At 36.9% G+C, this 19735-nt stretch overlaps 1 protein-coding gene across 18 annotated transcripts in view; it reads right to left on the bottom strand.

Annotated features, from left to right (window-relative positions):
* LOC311090947 (uncharacterized protein) overlaps positions 1–19735 on the bottom strand; it is a 228180-nt gene that overhangs the window by 168105 nt on the left and 40340 nt on the right. For all 18 annotated transcript variants that reach the window (XM_084126594.1, XM_084126605.1, XM_084126600.1 and 15 more), the window contains 2 exons: positions 16724–16897; positions 15857–16027 (listed from right to left, as the gene is read on the bottom strand). In XM_084126594.1, the coding sequence (XP_083982720.1) occupies positions 15857–16027; positions 16724–16897 (345 nt within the window). The remainder of the gene's footprint in view (positions 1–15856; positions 16028–16723; positions 16898–19735) is intronic.

Below are 19735 nucleotides of genomic sequence, written 5' to 3'. Positions count from 1 at the left end.
TTTTCACCTGTGCTTTTGCATTAATTTTTGTATAAAGTATATAATTACTTGCATGAAAATCACCTATTATAACACAATCATGTTTTGTCAAAGTTTATCACTTCATTTGTACTGAGCTCTCAGTTTGAACAATTCTGCCCCTCAATCTGAAAATGGTGTTATACAGAGGAGATTTGCAATTATCATTTTGTTACCTATCTTTTATTTTAAATATCTACATCTACAACAAAATGTGTGTGCATGTGTGTGTTCAAGCATGGTTAGTGTATTAAGTATTATTGTTTAAGTATTATTGTTTTCATTTACATTTTAACCACCAGATGAAGACCACTCATTGCTTCATTCTGCTCACTAAAATATTATTTTTCATTTTTTTTCCATTTGAAATATTGTTTAAACTTAATAAAATCATTAAAATAACATTTCAAATCATATTTTGTCTGTTTATAAATCCCACAGACTCACATTGGCTGCAATACTAATGTTTTTGTAAGACACAGACCTGATAGTCTAATCTGTGTATTGTGCATATATTATTGATATTATTACTATTGCAAATCATGTTATTGTAACTCATATCTTAATAGAATATTATTTGTAATTTTAATTCTTTATTTCTTAATTGATTTTTTTATGATTACTACAGATATTATCACCAAAGATATCAACTACACCTTCACTTTTAGTATTGATAATGCATTCAAATAAATGTAATCTTAATGTGCTACTTTATTTGTACATGATTAGAGTGAACAGAAATCTAAGACTATTTTTCTTCTTTTGTTAAAGCCATTTCAGACTACAAGTAAGCATTATATTACTAATCATCTATTTTAAAGGTGCCATACAATTGAAAACTGTATTTATCTTGGCATAGTTGAATGATAAGAGTTCTGGACATGGAACTGACATACCGTGAGCCTCAAACACCATTGTTTCCTCCTTCATGTGTAAATCTCCTGTTTGCAAAAGACCGCTGAAAAATGAGTGAATCCCAGCATAACACTGACTGTGACGTTGGAGTCAGGATCATTAATATTTATACCCCCCAAATTTGCATATACCAGCCCATGTTCTAGGCCAGGCAGTGTTAACGTGGACCTGCACAGCTGAATCATCAGAAGATCTGCAGGTATTGTGAAGAAGTAAGCAAGGACAATAGTGAAAATAGCAGATCATGGATATAAATGTTATGTTCGAGGCTGTGCTGCAGATTTGAGAACTTTTCATTCCCTTCCCACAAAACTGTCAACAGGCATGGTTGATGTTTACAACAGGATACCTCACCATTTTAATTCAAAGCTGTTAGTTTGCTCTGCCCATTTTACCACAGACAGTTTTTCTAACCTGGGAGTGGGACAATATCAAGCAGGTTTCGCTCATTGTTTGATACTGAAGAAGGGGGCAGTTCCAACTAATGTTATATTTCCATTACAACCCCTACCGCAAGCAGAAAGTAACATTAGTGATTTTATCCACTACTTGACTGTTGAAGACATTTCTGTTTCAGAGATATCAGAGAACAATTTAAAATATATCAATGCATTCTACAGCACCTTTAAAATAATTATTTAAAATGGAGATCAGGCCATATAATCACAAAAACAGGAAAAGGGCTATAACCACCTGACCATTAGTTCGATTGACTTTAAAATTGGCATGCAGTGTCTTGGTCCAAGGTGCCATGTATGTCTATGCCGCCATCGGTTTTTAGCCCGATCGGAAATATACCAGTGCAGTACAATTTTCTGGAAGCTCTAGATCAATAATTATATAAAAAACTTAAACTTTACCCATTGGGTAGCCATAACAGGATCATTTAGAAAATGGTTATGGCAAAAAACACTCAAAAGCCTGTAAATCCTAAACAAAAACTCAGACAACTCACTAAACTGCCTTATGTGCTTAAAGACCCTAAATGCTTGAACCCCGCTAAATGCTGCTTGCAGCTTTAATTTAAATTTATATTACATAAAAAGATTGTGTCATATTTCTTTTGTTAAAGAGGTCAGCAAAAAAGTAAACAATAAAGCATTTCCTCTTGTTTTAGAGAGGGTCATGCTATTCGTGTGAGGTGACAAATGATTAAGAGGTTAGTGATGTAGGCCTATGAGTATATTAGCCATAGAGAATATCAGTATATATGTAATAATTCATTATCACTATATCATATGTTTTGCTTATTTCAGTAATACAATTTGTGGTTGCCTCTCAGTGTTTTTCACAGGACTTTAATCACTAAAGACAAAGTGTTCTACATGTCCAATACAAGACATTAGATACACAACATTCAAGTTCATGCTCCTACTGAGCATAATGTACATGTACACATTTGGCAGACGCTTCTATCCAAAGCGACTTACATTGCATTTCAAGCTACACATTTACATTCTTATCAGTTCTTGCTTTCCCTGGGAATCAAACCCATGACCTTGGTGTTGTAAGCGCCAACGCTCTACTGTTTGAGCTACAGGAAAGCTCAACACAATGTACAATTCAATATTACTATATTCAATATATATTCAATATATTCAATATATTTTATAAATCTGTTGAATGTTACAAGTTCATGAGATAATTAACTTCATGACCCTATAAGCATAGCTGCTTTATGTCCAGGGAAAAGGATACAGAGGCGTCAGAGCTGGTTAAGAAAAGAGATCTTAATATAATCAGCAGAGTAAAATAAGCTGATAAGTGTTTTTATATAAAAAATAATAGATCCATTATAAAATTAGGCTATATGCAGATCAATAAATGCAACTGGAAAAAAATGTAAATGACTTTGCAATTTATGCTTCTTTTAGGTAGTCTAGCTACTTTCATTTAATCTACATCTGTTGTTATTTGTGATTAGAACTCATGACAACACACTACAGAAAATATGATACACTAATGTTGAGAAGAGTCTTCTGAAGTGCGCTGACAAGTCTGTTCATCCAATGAAACCGAATGCCCCATGTTAACATAGGCGTGGTTTCTGAGCTTGACACTAAAGTATGTTAAACTTCTTTGAAATTGCGTCAAATACGCAGGAATATACACTTCAAAAACAAATCGCTTTATTATGCATACCAGTGTGTATACAACTGGTGAAACATACGTTTTTAATCATGGATCCGTGAAAAATGGCTGCGACGAATCTGTAGCCGTCTAACATCTGCTGGAAATCCAGGTAAAACTGGGAAAAAAATCTGCGTGCACGCGCGTTCCCCCAGTTAACATGATCCCCAGTTGATCCGTAACACCGGCACACTGAAGCTTTTTTTTTTTATATAGTTCAAAGTTACTATCAGATTTAATGTTATTACCTTGACAAACTATACATCATTAAAAAGATATATGACTCAAGTTTCAGTATTTGATCACTATTGTATTCTGAGAAACTCATAGTGACAGTTATGTCTTAATTTGTGTCAGGAGTTATGTAACGAAAAAATGAGTCGATACCTTTAATATGAATTATGAGCGTCAGCCGCTTTCATTCAGAAAAAACTCCTGTGCTGTCGTCATGACAACTCTTGACAAAACAACGTCCCTCAGGGCTTTAGCTCACAAATGTGCAGATTTGGAGAAATATTGATAGATTCTCATAGATTTACATCAGATTTCTATAGAGAGGAATAATATTTATTGAATTTATACCCAAATGCGTCGATGTAATCATTATGAGCGCTGGATACTCTGATGTACTGTGTTTTCAATCCATACCAGCAGCCTGAGGACGCCCTATGCACATTTAAGCTGCGCCCGAAATCAAATACTTCCCTACTATATAGTATGCGAAAAACAGTACGTGAGCAGAGTGGTATGTCCGAAATCATAGAATTCGAAAAACAGTAGGCGAGAAGTACCCGGATGACCTACTACTTCCAGCGAGATTCTGAAGTGCGCATATGATGGACACTTTACTATCCCATGATCAGGGCCTGAAGTTAAAGTCCAACTGAAATCAAAATTGACCCTATTTAATTTGTTAGCGCATATTACTAGTCTTGTGGTGAAAAATTAATCTGTGCAAGTTAATACACAGAAAAAAATGGTTTGCCGTCGTAATCTTTAATCAAAGTCTGAAAAGTTACTTCCGGACTGGAATGGAGTTCCTTCTCTGACGACGTAGGTTTGACTGCATGGGTTGGGAAACGCTTAACCACTCCCCTCAAACCGTTAGTCTGCTATGAGCGAGAGATGGAGAGGAGGAGCGCTAGAGTAAAACCCTGCCCTCTGTTCAATATGCCTTTTCACTGGGAAATACGTCACAACACTGGAGAAAAGTCGTTTGCAACTTCCGGTTCACGCGGACTTTAACTTTTTTGACCACCCGCCACAGTGACTTTTTACCAGACAGTTTTTTTTTTTTGGCCTCATAAAAGGTGAAAAAAAAGGAATTGCACAAACATTTGTTCTTTAACTTGTAAGAATACACATTTAAGTGTTGTCAAGTTATTAACGAGATCCATACAAGTAATAATAACTCTTAGAATACAGATATAGACCTAGTGCAGCTCGTATTAAAAACAATGGCTGGGCAGCTGTTAATTACAGCGTTCAGGAACCGTTAAGTAGAACTAAATTAACATTGTTATTACCATATACATAGGTTAAATTGGGCCGGAGCTTAGCTCCGCCTCCTCGGGTCCACAACACACCATGCCGGAGCTCAGCTCCGTCTCCTTCAGCACCAAATATTGTTATTCCACTTGAATTATTTTTCATCTCCTGGTAAATACATGGCATATGAGACTGAATAATTAGCAAGACTACACAGAGACACCCAGGCTACATGGAATTATCAGACGTCATAATGCGCGTTCTCTGGTTCAGCACCTGCCCACCAGCGACGTTACCATGGAAACCCGCGAACGGCTAGCAAAATCAATCTTTTAAATTCAACCGCCCGATGGGCTCATTGTGCCGTCTAATTCTTTATCGAGCATACGTGAGTATTTGGTTTACTTTACCTCAGATAAATAAGATACGTAATTATTCATTTCAAACGCAACCTACAACTTCATTTTCTAATGTGACTAATGTAGCCTCGCTCGCACTGTTTTTGATTTGATTTGTCTGCTAAGGCCCATAGCTGCCAACTTTCACGCTCTCACGTGACGCCACACATCAATTTTCTCACGCACAGTAACATTGCAAAGCAAAGAGGACACGGAGACCGACAGACAAGACAAAGCAGGATACTTATGTTATAAAAAATAATATCATCTCTCAGATTCTGTCAATTTTATTTCAAAATTCAAGCAATAAATACCGTTTTGGCGCTTGTAAATGTGACGTGACAGATCCCTATAACTGTTAGCGTCACGTGAACGGATGATCTCTAGCTAATGAACAATGTTAAATACAGTTGTTGGTGTTATAATTAAAAAAAACGCATTATATGTCTGGACTGATTAGGTGAGTTTTTGTTGTTTTTTTTTGTCTTGAGAAAAATGAATGCCTATCTTGTGTAGCCTACCTAATATTTATCCAAATGAGTCAATATTGAATCAAATCACAAGCACTGAACTGAATTGAAATCATAAAATTTGTGTCAAGCAATAAAAAAAGTAGTTTATCAGAAATTGTACCATGTAAACAATATAAATTGTTTTTACTAAACCTAATACAATTCTGCTTAGTTACTAAAATGTTCAGATTTTTTTTCACCATACTAACACCAATTTGATATTTAAAAATAAAATATTTAAAAAGTATATAATTATCTAACATCTGACTAATATAACAAACTGCCAAAGAAATTGGCCCTGATTCTCTTAAATCAACATCATTTTCTTGTTTAAAAAGATGTTTACACTGTTAGACCTTACCAGGTTTTTTTTACAGTAAAAGAGTAAAAGGGGGGCGAGTTCAACTTCAGACTAGAGTAATGATGAGACGAGATGAATCCTCCAGTTTCTTGCAGCGCTCCGGTCTGCAACGCTCTGAAAGCTGCCACAGTTCACACCAATTCAACGAGACGGTGCGGTGCATCATCTTGATAGCACAACGACTCTTTGTAAAAAATATTCTAGGCTACGTCATACAATTTTCAAAAGTCTTGTGAAGAAATAATCAGTATGGGTTTCATGGCCTTATTTCAGTGAGAATTTTTTTTTGTATTTTCAAAAACCACGCATAAATGTCATTATCTCAAAACTACAAACTTTTACATACATGCTGCTGATATATTATTGTAGCAGAGTTTGTGCTGAATACAGTGTAATTAGACTTTAGCCATGAAAATGTCACAAGTAACAGAAATAACCAGAAATGTCAGAGCATGTCAGAACACCTCCAGGGCCCAGAAAACAGCTCAGACCTCAGAGGGTTAAAAAGATGTTTACACTGTTAGACCTTACCAGGTTTTTTACAGTAAAAGAGTAAAAGGGGGGCGAGTTCAACTTCAGACTAGAGTAACGACGAGACGAGATGAATCCTCCAGTTTCTTGCAGCGCTCCGGTCTGCAACGCTCTGAAAGCTGCCACAGTTCACACCAATTCAACGAGACGGTGCGGTGCATCATCTTGATAGCACAACGACTCTTTGTACTTCAGTCCAACTTCCGACTTTTCGGCTATTTTTTGTAGCTTTATATATATCATTTGTTGCGTCTAAATATGAATGAGGATATGGTTATTGATAAATCGAATTGTTATTGTTGTTCTTATTATCATTTAGGAGGGCTTAGGAACATTTTGGGGTAGCTTCAGCCCCCCTAAAATAGGCCAAACGACGTCCCTGCTGTAATCTACAGTATGTTACTGTAAAAATCCACTAAATTAAAACTCAAGTTAACTAATTTCACTTGCAGAAACCGACTGCCTTAAATTGACCAACTGTCATTTAAATGTATTACTAAAATTTATAATGCATAAATAATGTGAGCAAAGTATTACTGTGAACTTCTTTCATTTGAAACCACTAAAAAACTATTGAACATAAAAAGATTTCCACTGGACCAGCAACTACACAGTCACCACCTGTTAAATAAAGCAACATGCAGAGTATCATCAATGTTTGTAGATCTTCTGCTGGACTGAAGCACAGGCTCTACTCTTCAGCACAACGGTGACCCAAAAAATACATTTTACAGTAAACTACTGGCAACAGTGTTCCAGTATAAACCTGTTTTATAACTTACAGTTTATTACTGTTAAAATACATTTCGTGGGTGTGACTTTTTATCTTACAATGTTAACCCTTTCAACCCCACAGGAAAATCCACACTACAAAGAGTAAAAAGTAACATTGACGCAGTGTTGCAGTGAGATAATTAAGTGAATATGTTGAATAATAAGTGAATAAGTGAAATAAGTGATTGTTGAGCATTAGTGATGAACACCTGCTGTTAACAAGCAGGATCACTGAAGGAAAGAGGATCACACAAACAGAAAATAGAGAAACAGAAGAACTACAACTGACTTCCAGCCATTACACATTATTACACTTATTATTAACAGTATGACTTTATTTCTGTCATACATCTACAGAAATTGTTATTGATATGTTTAATTGAAAATGTTTGGTTTGAAGTTATACCATGATGGAGATCAGTGTTTGCTTTAGTTGGGATGCTGACCCTTGACTTTTTAACATTAGTTTTTCACTGGCTGACTGAACTGTGTTTTTGTAAGTCACATTTGTGCACACACACGGTTTGTGAATGATTGCGGTTATATTGATTATGATGAAAAAAAAAAAAATCATCATATAGCCTGTTCATTCACTAAATGTCTCAGTTTTTAATCCTCTATCTTAAGTGTTATATTACCACCACTGTGAAACTACAGTAAGAAGTTACGATGATGATTTTTTGAACACATATAATGCACAGCCTAAAAAAGAAACAGAGCTACAATGTCTTGTAGAAACACAGAGATATCAAAAATCTGCATATGTCTCTCATCAGTGGTGGCAATAATTTATTTTTATTTATTCATTCATGCAGGAGTGCATGCTGGGAGTTTTATACTATCCTGGAACCCAGCATGCATTGCGACATGAAAGTTTTTACTGTCACCATTGTTGAGATTCATATGCTGATTGTTGATGTCTGTTTGTGTCTAAGACAAGCAGGAGATATTTTAAAGCACTATTAAAATATTATTTCAATATACTTCAGAATAACTAATTACAGAAACATTGTATTTCACGTTATAGATTAACAAATATGATTAATATGAAATAGAAATAAGTCCACAGCTTTTACACTGGTTAAGATCAGAGAATCAGACATGTCCAGGATGATTATGTAATCAACACAACAGTCATAAACACATGATCATCTTTCTCTTGATTATTTCTTGGCATAACAAATGTGTTTTATAAACTCATAGTTAAAGCAGTCAGAGAAAAATTGATATAATAAAGTCAATGGTTCAAGAGCCCAACTAAAACAAATACTGATCTCCATCATGGTGATAATAACTTTATTATTTTCAATAAAACATCAACAACTAAATATCTGTTAATTCTCAACAATAACTTTTGTATGAAAGAAATCATGTTAAACTGGTTAGTAAACTGGTTTCACACTCGGTGGCTGGAAGTCAGTTGCAGTTCTTGTGTTTCTCTTTTGTCTGTTCTTGTTTCTCTGTCCTTCAGTGATTCTGCTTATCAGGTGTTCATCAGTGTCTCAATTCACTCACTTCTTTTCATTCACTGTCAAGGGGACTATATTAGTGAACTACTGTAGGGAACAGTGAATGAGGGTATAGGGTGTGATTGGGAAAACAGCCTCTGAGTGTCGATTTTGAGCACTGTTAATTCACAGTATATTCCTGTAGGCTATTTTTGTTTTCTACGGTATATTACTGTTTTAATGGAAAATGGTATGATATTGTCAGAATTTGGCCTTATTTTACAGCAAGGGTTAACAGTGTATTTGCCAACCAATATTTTCAAACATGTTCACTTTCATACGTTTTCCGAGGGTGAAATCCGTTGCCTGCTTGTTAACATTAAAGGTAAAAAATAATAAAAAACTGTAAAGTATTTATCTTTGTTTGAATAACTACTCAACCTTACACATTAATACTGGAAAAATGTTTACCCTTTGGTGTAAAACACATTAAGTCATTTTATGGCGCGATTTTTAATGATGACCACCGTAAATAAGGGCTCCCCCCTCCCTACAAAAGCCAATTTAACCACTGACCATATATATCATATAAAGGCTAGATGTCTTAAGGCGGAGTCACTTCCGGCATCACCGGCGGCCATCTAACCACAGTGGAGCAGTGAATTAAGGTGAGTGATCAGCACGCACACAAATCCTCTTATCTCGCTGAAATCTTGACGGATTTACAAACGGTTTGGTTTCTTACTAACGCTATTAACGTGGCTATAATTCCGAATGCTTGAACATTTATGTTATAATTATTCATATGTATGCAGTGTCATAGCTACATCTCTGAGCAAGTTATGGTTATTTAAAAGTACATGCACCATGTTACGAGTGAGCGAGCACACTGTGGTAAGATGGCCGCCGTGTGCGGACGTCGACCTCCATTGGCCAGCAGCGCGCACAAGACATCTAGCCTTTATATGATATCTATGGTTATTACTGGTAAAGTTACCGGGTAGGCTACCGGACATTTTCTCACCGGTTCCCAACTCCCAACATCTGTGCAACTGTCATTGTACTGTAGCCTATGTCAGCATTGCATTATCTCATCTCATCTCACCAACAGTTTAATACTTAACCATAGACTGTAAAAAATATGGACAAAGCGTCTGTGACGGTAATAATCACACTAACCCGACCCCTAAATCTACCCATCACGCACATGCACACAAGTCAAGCGTCTATAAAACGCCGATGGCAGGCCGGGTGAAACCCGTAGTTGTTGGGACATCAGAGACCAGTTTGTCCAGGAGGGCAACATGTTTATTAGCAATAGCTAACGTTAGCTCCGTAGTGTCTGACGTTTTGAGCCATTCCTACGCATATTGCTTGATTTTTTTTTCCCCATCGGACTTCAGTAAAGGGCTGTGGACCTTTCCCACCATCTTTTCCGACATGAAGAACACACTTTACGGGTGTTAATCGAGCTTGATCGCCGCTATCAGATGAAGATGCGCTGCTTACGTCCTCCTCCATGTTTACATGTGCGTAGTGATATTGGCTTGATTTCGGCTCTGACCTACTTACATTTTCGATGCTGATTGGTTGAAAATCTAGCTCAACAGTTTTATATGTCTCAATACGCAGTCAATATAGTGCGCCAATAAATTACAATTTCTCATTAACTGCAGGATAATGCGTGGAGAACTTTTTGCTTGGATACCTTTTATTAACGTAGAACATATTGAGCAAAAGAAAAATTAGTGCCCCACTTGGTGGAACGAAACTGAACGATACAGCTCACGTACAGCGGCCTATTATGAAAGGTCTTAAATTTTCGATGGCAATTTGACTTACACATATCTAAATGTTTTCTAAATTAGAACCATCTAATTAGCATACTTTTTTTATTTATTATTCTTTCTTTGTGGATTTGCTTGTTCACGTGACATTTCGCGTCATTCGTGTCAGCATTACGTCCGTCTCCTACACGCGCGAAACAGGAGAGAAGGAGAGAAGGAGAAGCGAGTTGGTAAATGTCAGTTCAGTTCTAAGTTCAGTCTTTATGTGCGTAGTGGTGTGCGATCTGCGATGTGTATTGTCTATTATGATATTGTAATCATTGTTTTAACGATGTACGAGGCACTGTGAGCTGACATCGCTTTTGTCTCTCGTGCTTTCACTGCGTGATGTGTGCAGTTATAGGTAGGCTATGTTCCCAAATTAGTTTTTGTCTCATATTTATATCATATTATGTTGTTATCATAGACCTACAATATCACATCACAGGGTATCTGCACAATTTTTAAAGTTAAATTTAAGGCTTTTTAAGACTTTTTTAAGACCTGAAGAAATCAAAATTAATACCGTACATTAGGTGTGCGCAATATTGACAAAAATATGTCTCGATATTTTCAAAGTTTTGTTGATAATAATTAGATGATATTTTACTGATTGTGTTTTTGTACTGGTATCCCGGCTGGTTTAGGCCTGTTGTTGACAGCAGACCCAGGAAGATATTCATATTTTTTATATTCTATAGAGGTCAGTTCACAGTAGTGACAGAAATTAACATTTTTATTAAGGGGCAATATTTTCCACCTTAAATTGATTTCCAGGGGCATTTTCACCTATATATGGACATTGTTTCTAAACGTATTTAGAGGTATGCATCACCTTTTATGTCAAATTCTAACATTCAAATTATATTAGAATAACACAGTACCAATGTCAAAATAAATCATTAAATTAAAATCCATCCTTGCAGTGCAGAGGAGACACAGAAGCGGCATCAAAACTGGCATTAGCCTACTATATTTAGGCCTACACTTCATTTACAATTGCATAAATAAAGCTATTCAATATTTAAATACGAAATGATTTATAATTTTAACATTTTAATTAAAGGATACTTTAAATATGAAACTAAAACCACCAGTAGGTGGCGGCAAGTCACTGTCTTAATAAGCGAGTTGTTGGAGTCATTTATTCAACCGATTTGTTCAAACGGCTGATTCATTCAGAAAAACATGTGATTGTTCATTGAATCGTTGAAAGGATTCGTTCAAAACGCGGATTTCAGTAAAAAAAAAAAAAAACATTGCTGTCTGTTGGACCACGGCTTCATTATGAAATTCTCGTCGGCGATATAAAGTGAAAATTGACGCAGTGAAAGCAAGCATGAGAGAGAAACGCGATGTCAGCTCGCACTCGCAGTGCCTCGTACATAGTTAAAACAATGATTACAGTATCATCATAGTTCATAGACAACATCGCACACTCCTAAGCACATAAAGAATGAACTTACAATCAAACTGACATTTACTCGTTTTCTTCTCTCCTCTCGCGTGCAGCAGTGGCGGTTCTAGGGGGGGGGCTGGGGGGGCCAGGGGGGGGCAGTGCCCCTGTGTCAACAAGCTTGGCCCCCCCTCTGGCCCCCCTAAATTTGGAATCGTCAAATCACACCAAACAACTGCGCATTTTATCAGTTGCGGCGCCTTCATCTATAGGCTACACTGCAGCACGACGTATATTCACATCAAATGTTAACGCAGAGGAACGGGACACTGCAGTTCACAAAAGTTCATTATTTGCATGTGCTTTAAAGCCTTGCCAGTTAAACATGTCATTCGCTGCTGATGCATGCGCTTTACTGAGCGCGTACACTCGACGCGCACATGCACTAAAAGCCTGTTACTGGACTAAGTTATCTTTTGAGTCTTATATTGCGCTAATACTGTCAAATACAGACAATGTTTACATAAACAAAGTTGGTTATGTCTAAAGTGAAAGCAAACAGAGAAAATTAATTAAAATCTGCTTGTCATATGCGTGTATATTAGACGCGTCGCGTGCAGTTCTTAAAGAGACAGTAGCCCTAATAATAAACATGCTGCCGCTTGTCCTTAAAGAGATAGTTCACCCAAAACCAAACAGTTGCTGGTCCCCATTGACTTCCATACATAGTAGGAAAAAAATATACTATGGAAGTCACAGGGGAACATCAACTGTTTGGTTACTCACATTCTTTCAAATAACGTTTATTTTCAACAGAAGAAAGAAACTTATTCGGGTTTAAAACAACTTAAGAGAGTAAATTATGACTTTTTTGGGGGAGAACTATCCCTTTAATGTTAATAAAACAACAAAACACAGAGGAAATCATTCACTGCTCTTGACTGGAGCTTTAAGTCTGTTGTGTTTTATTTTCATATTTGTTTATTTAATTACTTTCTTCAATTCTACTGTTAAATTTAAAGACTTTTTATTGCCTTAAATTTGAAAAATCTAATTTAAGACCTTTTAAGACTTTTTAAGGATCCGCGGAGACCCTGCATCAGCAAGACTTCCGTTTTCCCGTGCACAATTGCAAATGTGATTATTGTTATATTTATATAACAGTTAAATTAACAATAAATTAACATTGTGAGTTACATTTTATAAACAGTATTGTCAATATTGTTTGTTTTCCCTTTATTTCGCTGATGAGAATTTCAAAATGAAGCCATAGCAGAGTCTCAATCAAGCGGCAACCTCCCCTTCTCTCTCTTGAAACCAACACGGAAGTGAGTTAAACTGCAATTCATCGACTGGCCGCTTGAGGCTGGCTGCAGAAGTGAGTCAAATCTGTATCTCCCCCATGTTAAAATTACCAACTTTACAGCAGAAGAAAACATGTTTACAGCCTGGATCTCTATGTGGCTTTGGTCTATACAGCTAATTTTGCCCTTCATAACAACTGTGAGGGGGGTGCATTTTTCTATAACTCATCCGTTTAGTTGATTAATATTTAAATTTCTGCATTTAAGGGTGTGGCCACTTGAGTGACAGGTGGGTTGTCGCTGATGTCAATGCTAGCCGTTTGTCTGCTGTTACTAGCCGTCACTTCACCTCAACAAATGTTGCTGCTGAACTTGCCTTCTCTGCAGTGTTTGTGCTTTTTTTTCGGGATTATTTCATACAATTTAATACACCCATTACTTGGGTACAAAGCCCACGGCTTAGGATTCAGTCGTTGTCGTCGAGTATCGTTCGAGAGAACAACCAGCGCTGTATTTCAGTTGTTTTCCTCTGTGAACATGCACTAATGGATGTCTGACAATTTCGTTGCTTTTTGGAGTTTTCAAATTTAAAAACGTCAATAAAGGCTCGTTCGTTCTGCTCTCACGGAACAGATATAGATTATAATATGCTTATGTACCGTCAGGTGAAATCATGCAGGCGTCGGCGCTTTCTCTGTCTATGCAATAAATGCACATCCTTGAATGAGCGTGGATTTTCTAGCGCATTTACTTGAACTTCACAGGCAATATATCTATGGTTTAAATTTGAGAGGCGGCCAAAATCAGAATTTAAAATGGACTGAATAAGCTCTCTACGAACTTGACAAGCGATGCCGCGCTGACGAAAGAGTGACTGACATGTAAGTTAACGTCACACACTCTCTCAGAGTAATATTAAGTTACTGCATAATACATTTTCAACTAGCAGAATAGTACAGAATCACGATACACAGTCTCACTTGTAGCCATGTCTTTTAACTATTATAATATTTCGAAGGGCAAAAACAGGAACTTTTAATTGGCTTTACATCATCAAGTGTCACTTTAGCGCGAGGCCCTGTGCAGTCGCAGACTTGGTACTGTCAATAGCATTACCCAGAGCCGTTAACAGCCTGAGCTAACTCGATCACGTCGAGCTATTTGGGCATGATTTCTCAGCCTCTTTGCCCATTTTCTGTTATCCGGGAGCGACGCGAGGCCAAGATGGCGACGGCCGGCTCCGCCCACTTTAGGCTTCAAAAATGCTCTTCAGAAACCTACGGGTGACGTCACGGACACTACGTCCATATTTTTTTACAGTCTATGGTCTCAATGCAACAGACAGCGATGAGTTTTTGACTGGAATCCGCGTTTTGAACGAATCAATTTAATGATTCAATGAACAATCACTTGCTTCCCGAATGAATCAGCCGTTTGAACGAATCGGTTGAATGAATGACTCCCTCGACTCACTTATTAAAACAGTGACTTGCCGCCACCTACTGGCAGCTTTAGTTTCACATTTAGAGTACTTTTTAATTAGAATGTTAAAATTAGAAATCAGTTCATATTTAACAATCTCATAGCTTTATTTATGCAATTGTAAATGCAGTGTAAATATATTAATGCCAGATCTGATGCCGCCACTGTGTCACCTCTGCAATGCAAAGATGGATTTTGATTTAATGATTTAATTTGGCTGGTAACAGTGGTATTGTGTAATTATTCTAATAGAATTTAATTCGAATGTTAGAATTTGACATAAAAGGTGATGCATACATCTACAAATGTCCATATATAGGTGAAAATGCCCCTGGAAATCAATTTAAGATGGCAAATATTACCCCTTAATAAAAAATGTTAATTTCTGTCACTACTGTGAACTGACCACTGCATAGAATATGAAAAATATGAATATCTTCGTGGGTCTGCTGTCAACAACAGGCCTAAACCAGCCATGGCACCAAGCACAAAAACACAATCAGTAAAATGTTATCTAATTATTAACAAGAAAACTTTGAAAATATCGATAGAGACATATTTTGTCAATATTGCACACCCCAATGCATGGTATTAATTTTGATTTCTTCGGGTCTTAAAAAGGTCTTAAAAAGCCTTAAATTTGACTTTAAAAAATGTGCAGAAACCCTGTCACAGGTTTATGTGTGTGTGTTTTTTTTGTTTTTGTTTTTTTCTGAGGTAAAATGTATTGGCTAAATGATATTTAACTTATTTGAGAAATTACACAAAAGCTCTCGACAAAGGCGTGATCTGCGAGCAGCTGACCGACGACTCCTCTGAATTGTGAGCACGAACGACGTAAAAACGCAGACGAAAGCGGAAAGAACTAAAAACATTGCTCTAAGTGCAGTCAGTGGAATGGGCTCTTTAACTTTTCGCGCTGATGTGACCGCGCATGTTACGTGACAATACCAACCGTAATACCAGTACGTCCGGACTCCATTCATACTACCCGTATTCATACTATATAGAGCGTACTTTTTTAACGGTCGCGAAGTACGTTCTAATTTAAATGTAGTACCTACTCCCATAGTACGCGATTTCGGACGCAGCTTTAGTCCATATATGGAACACATGAAAAAGTGCCATAATCATGTGACATTCTGGGGATTTTTCAAAAGTGGGGTTGCAGCTTAATAGTTTAATTGACTGTTTAATTGTATTACTTTAAATTGTTCTGATTGAGGGAAAAAATGCTTAAAAGTAATATAATAAATAAATGAGCAATACTCACGTCAGTGTGTTGAGTTGACAGTGTTTATCCTGCAGTAGAGCAGCGATCTGATTCACTCGTGTGTCTCCTAGTTCATGTCCACTCAGATTCAGCTCTCTCTGGAGTAACGGGTTTATACCCACAACTCTATTCACATACTGACAGGCTTCCTCAGCAGCAGGACTCACAAACCTGCAGAAGAGGCAATTCAGGTATCAACTAAATGTCCACTGCATTACAAAAAATGATTGATACGATTAAAAACGTAATTATTGTTTTAAAGACAAGCTTAAGTTAGTTATTTAGATATCCAATTTTTCTTTACACATTTAAATACACAAATAAATATATATTTAAAAGAAACTAGAGCAACACTCAGTCCTAAAGCAAACATAAGCATAAGAACAGAAAGGTCTCACAGAGCAGAAGGGCAAAAGCTCACTAGATCATGATTTTCAGTATGAATACAGAGTGTGAAATTAAGATCTTTCTGTCTTTAAAGCAGGAGGAGTGAGAAACGTCAGCACAGAGAAAACTGGCTTGTGAAACTGCATGTTTGTGAACATCTGGAGACTCATAGACCTGGTGCAGAGAGATGCAGTGAATCTGGGCTTGATGGAAAACTATTATTGTTAATTATTAAGGTATACTCCTGAATGTCAGCACACATATACTGACCCATAATGTCTATTTGACCTGTAGCTCGTATCACAACTAAACTGTGTTGACGGTTATCATCATCATGACAGAACCTGCAGCATCTGATCTGATCTTGATCATTTTGATGCAACAAATTGTACAGCTTATTATATAACTAAAATAACATATTAGTTATGAATATTTAGCCTGCATATAGCTAATTTAGTTAATTATTTGATCCCGTCTCACCTCAGTGTCTTCAGTTGACAGTCTGGATCCTGCAGTAAATCACTGAGCTCCTTCACTCCTGATTGTCCAGGATCATTTCCTGTGAGATCCAGCTCTATCAGGTGTGAAGGGTTTGATCTCAGAGCTGAAGCCAGAGCTTTATAACCTTCTTCTGTCACACTGCAGTTAGAGAGTCTAGAACAGAGAGGAAAACATTCAGCTGATTAATCAGTTAAACCTGAACAATATAAATCCTTAAACTGAATTTAATTGTATTCTTCATACAAATGTATTGAAAGTCAGTTGCAAAAACTGACAATTGAATATGGAGGCAAACAAAAGGCTCAGTGAACTTTAATATGTTAGACATCAACATCCCTTTCAAGATTGCAATTAACTAAAACTGTACAACTCTGAAAGTCTATGATCTGAAAATGGTCGGAAAATTAGAAAATTAAAGTTTGGGAATGGCCCAATAAAGTCCAGACTTCAATTCCATTAAAATGCTGTGGAAGGACTTGAAGCACAGCTCATGTTGGAAAGCCTACAAATGTCACTGAGCTGAAGCAGCTTTGCAAGGATGAGTGAGACCAGGGGCGCAACTACCCAGTGTCAGAGGGGTATGAAGCAACAAATTTGGCGAACAATTTAACAATTCTTTGAGTGGTGGAGTTGAAACGGGTTACATGCTTATTTCACAGATAAGAATAACATTTTAATTTGATTCAATGGTTATTTAAAGTTTTACTTGGCTTTTTCAGCCACACTTCAGAGAACTTTAGAGCGTTAATGTCTGTTAACATGAATATTTGAAAGCCTCCAAGCACAGACATCACACTTTAAATTAGGGCTGCACGATATTAGGAAAAAATTACATTGCGATATTTTTTTCCCAACGATATATATTGCGATATTGCGAGCCATCAATCCAGGCTATAAGACTGCTTTAAAACTTTCACAGAGACCTCAAACAGACAGCACAAAGCCTTTCTTTAAAGCGAATTTCGTTTTGTATTAATTGTATCTTAATTTTAATCAGTGTTTCATTATCCAATTTCCTAGATTTAATAAATAAAAAGTAAATAAAGCAGACAATAGATAATCACGACACGGAGGCGCCAGCGCCTGAACTGGAGCTTAAGCTATCATCCATGAACCGAAACTCAGCGTATAAGGTAGCCTACTCGCCTCACACACCTAAAAAAAAAATAGAAATATATCTATCATCTACAGAAATCTCTACTTTTAAACAGAACCATTCAAAACAACATAAAACTATGTAATCCGTATGAAATGTGCATTTCTCTCCGGCGCGTTCACTACTGCGAAGATCGCGAGTCAATATCATCAACTTCATCCTTGCAGCCGACACAGAAAACACTTGTTTATTAATAAACAATTAAAATGTCTCATTGCAATATTTTACATACTTAACAGAGTTTGTGCTAAATACAGTGTAATCAGACTTTAGCCATGAAAATGTCACAAGTAACAGAAATAAGCACAAATGTCAGAGCATGTCAGAACACCTCCAGGGCCAGAAAACACCTCAGACCCCAGAGGGTTAAAGCACCACCAAAAGCAAAAGTTTTAAAACGTCGTCTTGAGGGAAGAAAATGAACGTCAGCAGCTTCAGTAAGGGAACCTTCACAGGTTTCTAAAAGATCTAAAGGGACTTTCTTACTAACAATCTCATTTGTAGGGCATCACTTTAAAATAATTCAAAATCTGTTTCTTTAAAAGCATGTGTACAAGATAGTAATTTTTGGATTTCCACTTGAATTTTGGGAATTTTCCACTTTAATTTTTTTTTTTTTTTTTTTTTTTCTGAGGTAAAATGTATTGGCTAAATTTTATTTAACTTATTTGAGAAATTACACAAAAGCTCTCGACAAAGGCGTGATCTGCGAGCAGCTGACCGACGACTCATCTGAATTGTGAGCACGAACGACGTAAAAACGCAGACGAAAGCGGAAAGAACTAAAAACATTGCTCTAAGTGCAGTCAGTGGAATGGGCTCTTTAAATTTTCGCGCTGATGTGACCGCGCATGTTACGTGACAATACCAACCGTAATACCAGTACGTCCGGACTCCATTCATACTACCCGTATTCATACTATATAGAGCGTACTTTTTTAACGGTCGTGAAGTATGCTCTAATTTAAATGTAGTACCTACTCCCATAGTACGTGATTTCGGACGCAGCTTTAGTCCATATATGGAACACATGAAAAAGTGCCATAATCATGTGACATTCTGGGGATTTTTCAAAAGTGGGGTTGCAGCTTAAAGCTACACTGTGTGATTTTTACCCCCATCTAGCGGTGAAATTGTATATGACTACCCAGTGAATATTAGTTTCTGTTCCTCTCAATTCCGAGGGCGTTTTAACTCCTACGGTGGCCGTATTATTCCAAGATTAACATGGCTTCCAGGGGCCCGTTCTTCGTACGTTGCTTATTACATCCGAGATCAAATGACACATCCAAGATGATATCATCGTGCTAATCATGATCTGGCTAACTCGGTTCTTCGAACACACTTGCTGGATATGATTAGTATCGCTGGATTGAGTTATCTGAGATAATTGCGCGTTCATGCGCTGGTTAAAAGGGGATATGTATCGATAGTAGAAACATTGATTAGCAACGCTGCTATTGGCTGTTCAGCGTGGCCGAAGAGCGCGCTCAGTTTTTCTCCTCAGCAGAGCAAGAACTAATAGTCGAAGTTTATTCGGAATTTTAATGTTTAATCAAAACGCCAGGGAACACCTCAAAGTCTGCAAAAGCCAGGAGAGAGGGCTGCCAAAAAGTAGCAGACAATTTAAATCCGTTAGAAGTGGCCATGTTAGATGTTTTTATTTATTAGACTATATTATTGTATTTTAATAATTGCATAATTACTTTGCATTGTATTGCACAGCATTCTGACGTCATTGACATTTTAAAAGACTTTTTAAACCAAATAAGTGACTCTAAAAAATCTAACACCCAGCAATGTGTAATTTCTTTGCATCTCCTTTCGAATACAAC

This window comes from Abramis brama (genome assembly GCF_963993115.1).
Source record: "Abramis brama genome assembly, chromosome: 1".
Lineage (NCBI taxonomy): Eukaryota > Metazoa > Chordata > Actinopteri > Cypriniformes > Leuciscidae > Abramis > Abramis brama.
The sequence above is the reverse complement of the archived record's forward strand: the minus strand, read 5'-3'. Positions and strand labels throughout refer to the sequence as shown.